Source organism: Myotis brandtii, unplaced genomic scaffold, assembly GCF_000412655.1.
Source record: "Myotis brandtii unplaced genomic scaffold, ASM41265v1 scaffold324, whole genome shotgun sequence".
Classification (NCBI taxonomy): domain Eukaryota; kingdom Metazoa; phylum Chordata; class Mammalia; order Chiroptera; family Vespertilionidae; genus Myotis; species Myotis brandtii.
Window position 1 is genome coordinate 3,022,815 of NW_005362439.1, and position 12,018 is coordinate 3,034,832.

General features: G+C 43.9%; 1 protein-coding gene across 10 annotated transcripts in view; it reads left to right on the forward strand.

The window, feature by feature from the left end:
• Positions 1–12,018, forward strand: part of ATG13 (autophagy related 13) — a 32,271-nt gene that overhangs the window by 14,204 nt on the left and 6,049 nt on the right. For 4 of the 10 annotated variants that reach the window (XM_005870786.2, XM_005870789.2, XM_005870790.2 and 1 more), the window contains 8 exons: positions 185–225; positions 1,186–1,282; positions 1,618–1,716; positions 3,095–3,188; positions 6,521–6,619; positions 7,350–7,460; positions 7,865–8,001; positions 9,954–10,068. In XM_005870786.2, coding sequence (XP_005870848.1) covers positions 185–225; positions 1,186–1,282; positions 1,618–1,716; positions 3,095–3,188; positions 6,521–6,619; positions 7,350–7,460; positions 7,865–8,001; positions 9,954–10,068 — 793 coding nt within the window. The remainder of the gene's footprint in view (positions 1–184; positions 226–1,185; positions 1,283–1,617; positions 1,717–3,094; positions 3,189–6,520; positions 6,620–7,349; positions 7,461–7,864; positions 8,002–9,953; positions 10,069–12,018) is intronic. The other 6 variants (XM_005870787.2, XM_014543360.1, XM_014543362.1 and 3 more) reach the window with 4 other exon arrangements.

Sequence of the window (12,018 nt, forward strand, 5' to 3'; positions counted from 1 at the left end):
GTCCTCTCACCATATACACCCCCTTGCCTGCAGCTTAATTAAAGTGGTAGCATTATTGCTCCATTAGGAGAGGTGTTCATGTAGATGAGAAAATAAAAGTTTGTTTTATTTTGTTTCTAGGTGCTTGCTTTAGAGGCCATTAGAATAAAGAATCTAGTAACATCTTTTTCTTTCTTCCCTGCAGGATATATTTTGGTGAAGTTCAGCTGAATGGCTTAGGAGAAGGTATGTATTAAAGTTGAAAAGCATTTGTAGTGTTAAGAGCTCTCCTGACTTAAGAGATGGGCTTTGGTGCTGCCTGTAATAATATGCAGCTTATGATTTTAATATGTCTGATACAAGTAAGGAAAAGACAGGTACGTGGTTCCAAGAGCCATTAGAAAATGAATAATTTTCCCAAAGTTCCAATAACTCAGCATTGTTTCTTATTCTTTATACAATTGTCTATTTCCTAATTTTCTACAATGAGCATGTTAAATGTTTCTGATAAGCATTCAATTTGAAAAATTGGAAATGAAACCGTGAAAATCAGGAAACAGCAAAGCCCTGACTCTTTTCCATACTCAGCTCTGGGGTGGCAGCTTGAGTGGGATTGTAGTTACTTCATAAATTTCAGGTTTTTGTCGCCCTAACCGGTTTGGCTCAGTGGATAGAGTGTTGGCCTGCGGACTGAAGGGTCCCAGGTTCGATTCCAGTCAAGGGCATGTGCCTTGTTTGCGGGCACATCCCCAGTAGGGGGGTGTACAGGAGGCAGCTGATCGATGTTTCTCTCATTGATGTTTCTAACTCTCTATCCCTCTCCCTTCCTCTCTGTGAAAAATTAATAAAATATATATTTAAAAAAAAATTCAGGTGTTTGTGACAAACTCCCGGTGCCCCTTGGTTCTCATTGAGCCTGTGTCAGTCCAGGCAGGGTTGGTTAGGACTCTCTAAAGCTTTAGGATTAACAAGTGTTATACCTCTTTAGAGGTAGTTTTATCTGAAAATAGAGTGCTGTTTCCCTTGCTAAAATTGGTCAATATAGAATTAATTGAAAGAAAAAAATAACACACATGAAATTGAGGCACTCAGGGTGCTACGTGGATAATGCCAGAGATTGTATAGGCTGAATGATTCAAGGAAAGAGACTGGGGGCAGTATCAGTATTCTCTGGGGAGGAAGCTAATTATTTATCTCTTCTCCTAGGTTTCCAAACAGTTCGTGTTGGGACAGTGGGCACCCCTGTGGGCACCATCACTCTTTCTTGTGCTTACAGAATTAACTTGGCATTCATGTCCACAAGGTGAGGAAAGAGCATTGGAATCCAAAAGAACTCTTTCAAAGATATTAATGTTTCTTTCACCCAAACTCCATAGCTAAGCCTGCTGTTCAGCTTTGCCATTGCTGAAATCAGTTCCCTTCTGAAGAATAGAGTCAAGAGAGAGCCCAGTTTCATTGGAAAATCTTATTGAGTGTCCCAGAACCAACAATGTGGAGATGGTGGTTTATATTTGGGATGCTATAGTTAAGGGTCTGGTGGTTCCTGCTAATAGATATTAGGTGAGGGGCCCTCTGAGGACTTCAGGGAGGCTGGCAAGGCATTCTAACAAGTACTGCAATCTGCATATTGCGTTACAGGCAATTTGAGAGGACCCCACCTATCATGGGGATTATCATTGATCACTTTGTGGACCGTCCCTATCCCAGCTCCTCGCCCATGCACCCCTGCAATTACAGGTGAGGAATGTGAAAGGCACTTTCCCATACTGCAGCTAGCAGAAGCTTCCATCTGGCACAGGTACACAGGGCACCTTTATCAGCACTCACTGATGGGCCTGGGGCACTGATGGAGACACCACATGGAGAGAAATGGAACGGCTAGCTTCCTTTTTTGCTGCTGCCTATAAGGTACACCCAGACTTGGGGTATACAGAATGTCTCACAAAATTCTTGGACATATTGGATCTTGACAGTAGTGATTTGACTTAGAGATAAGAGTGGCAGTAATTTGTGGAATGTCCTTTGCAAATCAAATGGTTTTCAGGTTACCATTGGCACAATTCAGTTATACCTGAGAATCAAATATCTTCAGGCCTAGTTCCCAGAAAACAGTTCTAGAATTCTCTAGAGGTTGGAATAGATGTGTATCAGGAAGGATACTGTCTTTATGTGAAGGACTTCTGAAATTGGATAGGTTTGTCTTTGGAGTCTAGACTTTTGTTTTATTGTAGTCTGTTGCTGACAGTTCTTTGACCCCAACACTGGCCAGGCTTAAGCAGATATTCTCAAATGATATGTCAAGTAAGATGTTTGGGTTATAAAAAAAAAAGTCATTGTCAACCTCTAGATGCTGCTCTCTGGAAAGTAAAAGTTAGGCACAAAAGCTAACTTAATGTGTGTGAAGGACATTACAGAACCCACGGATCACCCTTATTTCTATTGTCCCAATTTAGAGTTAAAGACAGTCTTGTTGTAAAGCTACCTACATGGGCCTGGCTGGCATGGCTCAGTGGTTGAGCATCAGCCTATGAACCAAGAGGTCAAGGTTCGATCCCTGTCAGGGCACATACCTGGGTTGCAGGCATACCTGGGGCGTGCAGGAGGCAGCCAATCCATGATTCTCTCTCATCATTGATGTTTCTTTTTTTGTTGTTTTAAATATATTTTATTGATTTTTTACAGAGAGGAAGGGAGAGGGATAGAGAGTTAGAAACATCGATGAGAGATAAACATCGACCAGCTGCCTCCTGCACACCCCTCACAGGGGATGTGCCTGCAACCAAGGTACATGCCCTTGATTGGAATTGAACCTGGGACCCTTGAGTCCGCAGGCCGACGCTCTATCTGCTGAGCCAAACCGGTTAGGGCATCATTGATGTTTCTATATTTCTCTCCTTCTCCCTTCCTCTCTGATATCAATAAAAATATATATTAAATAATAATAAAAATATAAAGTTACCTAGACGGTTTGGTCTGAAATTATGAAGGACTCAGCAGAGCTCTCTTGCTGCACTCTTATGATCTCTGCCGAAAACAAACTTGCATCTCTTTGTGTCCTTTCTAAAATCGACTGCCACCCCCATAAAATTCATGATTTCCTTTACCCTCACTGTAGAACTGCTGGTGAGGACACTGGAGTAACGTATCCTTCTGTGGAAGATTCTCAAGAAGTGTGTACCACCTCTTTCTCCACCTCGCCTCCATCCCAGGTAGGGGGAACAGGTTCTGGGGTGATGGTAGTTATTTGGCACATGGTAGTTATGGGCCTAATGAAATGGTATCAAAATTTAGAGTTTCTTTTGATGGTGGTGGTGATTGTTTCAAGGGGTTCTTTTATGCGGTGAAGAAGAGCCTTGTTATCCAGCAGGTAATATTGCAGTAACCATTCTTAACCTACATTACATGTAACCTTGCCTTCCCGGGGACATCTTAAAATTCCCCAGAAAAATCAGTCACAGAATTCCATACGCATTCTCATACCAGAGAGATACTCTAACCTACCTTGTTCATTTGGTAGCTACTTCTCATTTGAAGTGGTAAATATGGTTTCCAATAATGGACGAAGCACTGAAGGAGCCAATAATTATTTAGCATATTTTAGCATTTTGCCAGTTAGAAATGAGCAGTGCAGTTTTTCTTTTAATTTTTAAAATTTTTATAATGTTTTATTGATTTCAGAGATAGGAAGGGAGAAGGAGAGAGTGAAAGAAACACCAGTGATAAGAGAGCATCATTGATCAGCTGCCTCTCCTACACACCCCCTACTGGGGATCCAGTCGGCAGCCCGGGCATGTGCCCTGACTGGGAATCAAACTGTGACCTCCTGGTTCATGGGTCAATGCTCAACCACTGAGTCACACCAGCCTGGCAGTGCAGTTTTTCTTAATAGTTGACACAGATTTCTACCTATCTGCATTTTCTTTCTGAACATTTTTAACCATTTACTTTGCCACTTGAGTCCATCTTCAGTGTCAAACTGAATTTCAATAAAACACAGGCTCCAAACAGTGTTCTCAGATTCCCAAGAGGAAGCACCTGTGTGGCCTTGTTGTGTAATGTACATGGTAGTGAGACTGCTTCCGCTAAGGAATCATTTTTGCCAGCTGGCTGAATTTCAGGGCAATTTCTTCCCTTCCATCCCAAGTCTTTCATTTTCTGCCTCATTCATTGCCTGCAGATCCCTGCTTTGCCTGCCCAGCATCTCTATTCCGTCCCTTTTGACTTTCACATTAGACCGTTTCTTCTAGACCAGTTCAGTTCTACTTTCCTTTAAACTGGGCCCAGATAACCACCATCTTATTTTGGGGACCCAACAAATTAATTTAGCTATCCATAATTTTTTATTTTCTTTGTTTTTTAAATTAAGAAAATAATTTACTTTTATTCCATCCTGGGTTTTTAGGAGATATTGGATTAAAATTATGGTTCTAAGCTGTTTCAGAAGTAGAAGTTAGGCACAAAAACTAATTTAATGTGTGTGAAGGACATTACAGAATCCATGGGTCACTTATTTCTATTGTCCCAATTCAGAGTTAAAGAGCGCCTTATTGTAAAGTTGCCTAGACAGTTTGGTTTGGGGATATTATTATTCCTCTCTCCACATCAATCTATGTAGGCGTGAGTGCTCTGGGGGTAGCTTCTGGTATGCTTACTGACATAGAGCAACACTGACCAAAAAAGGGGGGGAAAGCCCACTTTCTTAATAGTGCACATTAATGGGAGTAGATTACTTTTTAGATAATGAAATGTGAATATGTCAAGTTTAATGTTCTTTAAAGTTTTGTTTTTTAAGTGATAAATTCATAAACAATAAAGTTGTGACTTGGGAGATATGAGGGATGGTGAAGCTGGGCCTGAACACATCAGTTTGTCTATCTGATAGAGAGGGAATTTAACCCAGCTCCAAAAATAAAGGCAAGTTAAGTCATTTCTTTTTTTTTTTTTTTAATATATTTCTTTATTGATTTCAGAGAGGAAGGGAGAAGGAGAGAGATAGAAACATCAATGATGAGAGAGAATCATTGATCCGCTGCCTCCTGCACACCCCCTACTGGGGATCGAGCCCGCAACCCAGGCATGTGCCCTTGGCCGGAATCGAACCTGGGACCCTTCAGTCCCCAGGCTGACACTCTATTCACTGAGCCAAGCCAGCTAGGGCAAAGTTAAGTCATTTCGGCATGGTATGTTTGCATAAAAGTTTGTTGACCTGTGTAAAGAGAACCTATCTTTTTTTGTGGTATCAGTTGCCTGTTGTGTCTTGTCACAGTTTAAAAGTAGATCACATCAAGATCTTATCAATTCTGAGCACCCCATGTGTGAGCCCTGTTCCTATCCCTGAACACCTCTAATCAAGGTTGGTACAGTTTTGTGTAGAAATACTCATTTTGAACAGAGCGAGAAAATCATTTGCCATCAGGTCTCCTCATTCCTGTAAATACTGAAATAGTTTCTTCCTTGGTTTAACTTAGGGAATTGCACAATTGTTGAACAACTTCTATTTGAGCTTTTGCTAGAGTCCAATTAATACATGTTAATGTAATGTTTGTTTCACCAACAAAATAAGGATCATGTTGTCATTTGAGTCTAGAAATAGTTAACAGTTGTGATCCTGAACCTGCTATTGTGACTTAAGGTCCTACCTTCAATTCTAAGCATTAATTAGCTAGTTGGTGAGACTTATTAAAGATGGAACAGCAAGACCCAAAAATAAGAATAAGAATACACATGCGCCCTAACCAGTTTGGCTCACTGGATAGAGCGTCAGCCTGCGGACTCAAGGGTCCCAGGTTTGATTCCAGTCAAGGGCATGTACCTTGGTTGCGGGCACATCCCCAGTAGGGGGTGTGCAGGAGGCAGCTGATCGATGTTTCTCTCTCATCGATGTTTCTAACTCTCTATCTCTCTCCCTTCCTGTCTGTAAAAAATCAATAAAATAAATTAAAAAAAAAAAAAGAATACACATGCACGCACACACTCAGCCCTATGCCTACATCTGTACACTCTAACTCATCTTCCCTGGAATGGTGTAGGAAAGTGCAGCTGGGTACCTGGGTATTTTAAAGTTCCGGTCAACAAAGGTGAACTTTTTAAACCTGTCTCTGAAGATTCTGAGTCCCCAGAAAAAGGCATTCTAACATTTTAACCTGTTTCCTCATTCATCCTGAGTACACCTTTCGGCTGCTCTTGGGTCCTTTCTATTGGCGGCCATTCTCTAATATCCTCCCATCCTCTTGACTAAAGACAGACTAATGCTTGGTTCAGGGTTTTGTTTTGCCAAGTCATTCCAGCTCGACTCAGCTGTGTTTTCCACCTGCTCATCAGGGAGACACGCATGCAATGGAGCACCCTGGGATAAATATCTCTTCAGACGCTTCCAGCCATCCTTTTGGGAAGGCAGTCATGCAGCTTTCTCCCCGTTTCACGCCTGACCTCCATTGTGCATTTCAGCCTCTGTTGCTACTGCCCTTTGGAGTTTTTTCACTTCTTTCTCAAGTCCCTTTTCTTCTCTGTTTCTCCTGTCTCTGTTTGTATCTGTGCACAGTGTGTGTTTACTGTTACAAAGGCACATTTTCAGACCCCTACTCCTGTGGTGACGGATACCCTGAGGGTCCCCATGGCAGGACTGGCCTTTTCCCATCAAGTGAGTCCACTGGGAAGAAGGGGATAAATTAGATGGCATCTTTTTATTTAAAAATTGTAAATAAAGTACAGGGTATCGCTATTTAAATGTCCCCAAGTGTTCTGTGGGTTATTTTGAGGCTTGGTAATTGATTTTTAACAGGACATAGCCATAGCAAGAGCAGCCCAAAATAGGTTTTTTCAGTTGCCCCCTCCCAATGATGTGAAAAATACATGGAGTTATTTATATCTTCTTTCCAAATAAACAATCCAAGAGTGGTATTCTTTCTTTTTCAACATAAATAGGAACCCTCCCATACCCAGAGGTGAGGGAGGGTGTGATTAGAGAGACGCCTTCTGTTCCGAAGGGACCTCAAGGACGAAGGAGAAAATAGAATGACCTGAGAAATACCGATGGCTTTGGCTCCAAGTTCTGCCCCGGCTTGTGCTCCACAGACCTGCTGGGCTGGACACAGAAACAGTTAGCTGAAAAAAGGGGGTGGCAAGGGAATCATTTGAGGCCTTGGTAAGGCCACAGAGCTTGGAACCTCAGTCCACTGCAAACAAGTCTGTTTTTATTCATCTAAAAAGAAATGTCCTGGTCTGTCCCTTACATCAGGCCCCTCGGACCCTAAGGATGTAGGCTGGGATCCATTCCTTCCCTTTCTTCTGATCTTGATCATTATTCATGCTCCAGGATTGCCTGTTTTTTCCTCCTCTTTTCCTCTGCCCTTTGTTTTTCTCTTGCTTAGCTCTCAAGCTCTCGCCTTTCCTATCAGCCTGCTGCCCTGGGCGTTGGATCAGCTGACCTGGCTTATCCAGTAGTGTTTGCAGCTGGCTTAAACACCACACATCCTCACCAGGTATCTTTAAAGATGGGGCAGACCCTGGGAGTTCCTGTGCTGCCTCCCTGCCCTGAGGCAGTTGAGAGGCCTCTTGAGATACCAGTTTCATTCTAAGTGTTTGGAAGCAAAGCTCTTCTGTGACTTTGGAGAACTAATGTGACTCTGAGAGGAAGGGGCCTCTTAAACTTCAGAAAAGAAAGAAGAGCTTCTCCCTCTTTCCTTTTCCTTCTGTAGTCATTGCCGTGCATGTCTCCCATTAACTGAGTCCCAGGGAGGATAAAGAGCCAAGGTTTCCTGCTCAGTAGATGGCAGCATTGGTGATGGAGAAACTCAGACAGAAACAGATACTATCATGCTAGGCCAGGAGTGTCTTCTGCCTGAGGCTGCCACAATTCACTGTATTTTTCCATTTTTCCCTAAAGCTCATGGTTCCAGGGAAGGAAGGTGGGGTACCTCTTGCTCCCAACCAGCCTGCTCATGGTGCCCAGGCTGATCAGGAGAGATTGGCAACCTACACCCCTTCTGACGGGGCCCACTGTGCTGCCACACCTTCTAGCAGGTGAGTTCCTGTCTTGGCTCTGCCCATGCTCAGGCCAGGGAAGGGCGGGTCTTCCCTGAAACACGCTTATTTGTTATTGGTAGAAAGTGGCTCTCAGCATTGGCTCAGGCTTGGCATCTGCGCCTCAAGTATGCATTCCTTTAAGTTCCCGATAAGAATCTTATATTGCAGCTGGTGTGTAAGGAAGCTGGCCCGGCTTCACTAGTAACAGTAAACAGCAGGGGCTTGGCTCTTACCACCTTCATCCAGTGAGGGGGTTTTCAGATGTTTTTCTTTTACCCAAGATTTATTCTCGTGGATTCGGTCTTCACTGCTTCCTGAGGACCAGACAGGGTGTGTACCGTGAATCTGAGCCATGGTGCCTCTGTGATGGTGGTCAGGATTGCTTTTCTTTTTCTGCTATGTGAGTGCTTCATGGAGATCGTTTAGAAAACTATTTTTTCTCATTAAATATTTTTTAAAATCTTTTGTCTTTTTTTGGTTGCAGCAGTTGATACATTCTGTGAAATTTAAATGATACATTGATTAGATAGGAAATGAAAGTTTTCATAATCCCACCTTACAAAGATCACCACTTTTACCTCCTTTGAGAAGAGGAGAGGATTTCAGAAGAATTAAGTAACTTGCCTAAGAGCAGTTAGCTTGCAAAGTGGCTGGCACAAGCCTAGCTAGGCTCCTCGGACTTAAGTCCTGCTCACTCTTTCCATTACACGCGTAGCTCTCCCGTGGGAAGCTGGGCTTCTTGATCTGACCTGCCCTCCCTTGACTGGAAGTCCCCAGAGGTAATGACGTTGATTACCCTGCCACATCCTAAATGAACTTTTGGATAATAGAAATTCCTGGTTTTTTGTTTTGTTTTGTTTTTCATTCCCACGGTGGAGTGGTGGGAAGGGAATTGTTTGGGAAGGTCAAATTTTTGCACCTTCCATTTCCTAATTATTTTCATTCCTGACTTCCCAACTTCTATCCTAAGGAAGATCCTGTTAGTCCTTTTACACTCTAGTTTTTGAGCCTCGACTCCCAGGAGTAAAGACAGGACCCTGTACAGGAGGTTCTTAAATGCAGGTGGTCAGAGCACAGGCCTTTCCTCAGTGATTCTTCTCTTGGCTGGAGCCAGAGGCCACTGGGGTTTACAGCCCTCGCCCCACCTTGAGCCCCTGCTTTTGGCCAGAAGAGCTTTCCTGGAAGCCTCTGCTGCTCTCAGGGCTGTGGCTGCTGGTCTGGCAGCCACAACATGGGCCCTTGTTTCTCTGCTTGGAGCGCCCTCTCATCCAGGACCCAGCATCAGACTGGAGGGTCGCAGAGGGGTCAGTGGGAACAGTGATACTGAATGTATCCTTGACCGGAGGGATGTTTGGGGGTGAGGAGAGGGCAGGATTCGGAGCACAGAGGACCTCAGCCCTGGCGATTTGTCATGGGTTAAAAAGCTCTGGCTCTACAGACAGTTAAATTTGGGACTCTCGACTTGGAATAATGTTCCTTGTGAGGTAAGGTTTAAATTTCAACATTGTACTATACCATCTTAATTGCATTTTTAGATAACTAAGCAAAACCAAAATAAGGAGATGGAAAGCAGCTAAAATCTTGAGTCTGTCTGTAATTAATATTTAAATTACAGTTTTGGGGAGCTGCTTGCCTATATGTATGATTGCTATATGCATGGTGACTGAAGCTTATTGGTGTTTCATAGAAGCTTTACACAATTGTAACACTGAATTGTGTTCACATATGCATAGTTTTAGTTGTTTCAGGAAATGTTTCCCTCTGCTCTCAACTTAAGAGGGCAGGGTGACAGTGGCAGCGGCCAGACCACAGAGTGCCGTTTCCCACTGAGTGGGCGGGCGGGGCAATTCCCGCCCTAGGCTGCCGCCCACAGAGGGTAGATTCATGGGGAACCCAGGAGGCTCTGCTGTGGGTTGGGAATGAGTACCGACATTACATTTCTTTTCCAGCGAGGACACTGAAACTGTATCGAACAGTAGCGAGGGACGGGCCTCTCCCCATGATGTCTTGGAGACCATCTTTGCCCGAAAAGTGGGGGCTTTTGTCAACAAACCCATCAACCAGGTGTGTTTTCTGCCACTGCCACCTGCGAGCCACATCTGAGTGAGGACTTACAGGCGGGTCTCTTAACATTGTATGCGGGAAACGTATTTATATGTTTTACGTTTTTATACGTTCTACCAGTGTAGTAGAGCGAGGGACACGTATTAATACGTTTTTTATAGACTAGCGGTAGAATGCGAGTAACGTATAAATAGGTAAACTAAAGTTATTGTAATTTTACTGAACGTTGCCATTTGCGCAAAAAATTAGCAAAAATGGCCCGTGCCACCTGTTAGCTCGCGATAAAAACTACCCGCAAACAATGTGTTAACTTGGGATTTGTGCAGCCACCGACATTATGTTTGAATTGTGTAAGTGTGTGTGAGAGTTTTTGTGAAGAGTGTTAATAACCCGTGACACCTTCCAGAGAAAATTAAGAACTATTTATTGTAGGTGGTAGGAACAGCACCAGTTGTCTGACTGGTGGTGTCAGACCAAACCTGGGTTCAGCAACCTCGGTACTTGGGTTCTGGCTAGGAAAGAATTCAGAGCCAAGACCCAAACTGTAAGAGAACATTTATTGGGTAAATTACATAGGTAGAGAAATAAGTAATTCTTAGTAGAAATGGGCTTAGGAAACAAATTATGGAGGTAAAGGAAGGGCCCTTGGAGCTTGGGAGTGAGGAAGCTAATGGTAAGGTGCATTGGGGGGCTGAGGGGAAAGGGAAAGGCACCAGCGGCTGTGCACTGAGTCCCTTCAGTCCTAAGAGTTTTCAGGGTGGAGATTTTAGGGGAGGTCCCAGGGGAAGATCTCAATGAAATATTCAGTAGCTTTCCAGGTGTGTCCATTCAGGGTTGTGGTCTCCACTGATTGATTGTCTGAACGGGGGTGGGGGTGTGTCTTTTTTATTTTTTAATATATTGTATTGACTTGAGAGAGGAAGGGAGAGGGAGAGGGAGAGAAACATCAATGATGAGAGAGAATCATTGATTGGCTGCCTCTTGCATGCTCCCTGCTGGGGATCAAGCCCACTACTCAGGCATATGCCCTTACCAGGAATCTCAAACTGTGACCTCCTGGTTCATAGGTCAGTGCTCTACCACTGAGCCACACGAGCCAGGGGAGGGTGTCATTATTCAGTGATGCTGGTCCCCAAGTCCTCTGTGACTGGTTTTGTTGCTTATCTGGGCCTAGAGCTGAAATACAACTGAGGCCTAGATGTTATCTCTAGGGAGGAAAGGTCAGGGGGTCCAAACCTCCAGACCAGACCAGTGATATGCTAGGGGAAGAAAAGTCACCCCCAGGTGACTTGAGGGTCCCACCCTACAATTGATTGCTAGGTACTTGGGGTTTTCCATCCTGATGACCTTTTGTACTTGCCCATCGCCTCTCCTCTGCTCATGTCTGTCTAAAACTACCTACAACATATTGTTCTGTGATCTTTTAAGCCTCCTATAGTAGAGGGAGGCTAGACACCATTCAGTACAAACACAGTGCACTGAAGTGTCTGCCTCTGAAACTGGACAACCATTGGTTCTAGATGCCTGTCACTACTGGAGCCAATTAAGTGGAGACAGGGTTGAATTATACATGAGCATTTGTTCCAGTAATGCTGGCTGTATTGGAGAGCAGCAGGTCATCCACGAAAATCTTCTCTGCAACCCTCCCCCTCCTATCAGTCAACTGCTTATATTGGGTAGGACAGAGATTATTACCTGGGCAAAAGGAATAAGAGTGAGTGTGCTAGGGTATTACAAGTGTGAGGAAATAGGCAAAGCAAGCTGGGGTGGGACTCCATTGTTTGGGCAACAAGGCTGTTAATCTTTTCATGATAATAGGCAGTTCTTGAATGAGAATGGACTGCATTCCAGGGTTGACTCCCAGGTCCAATGATTACTCCTTGGGGCAAGGTTGACTCCCAGTCTCAGGGTGTACAACTCCCAACCAGGTTAGAATGTGCTTTCTTTAAT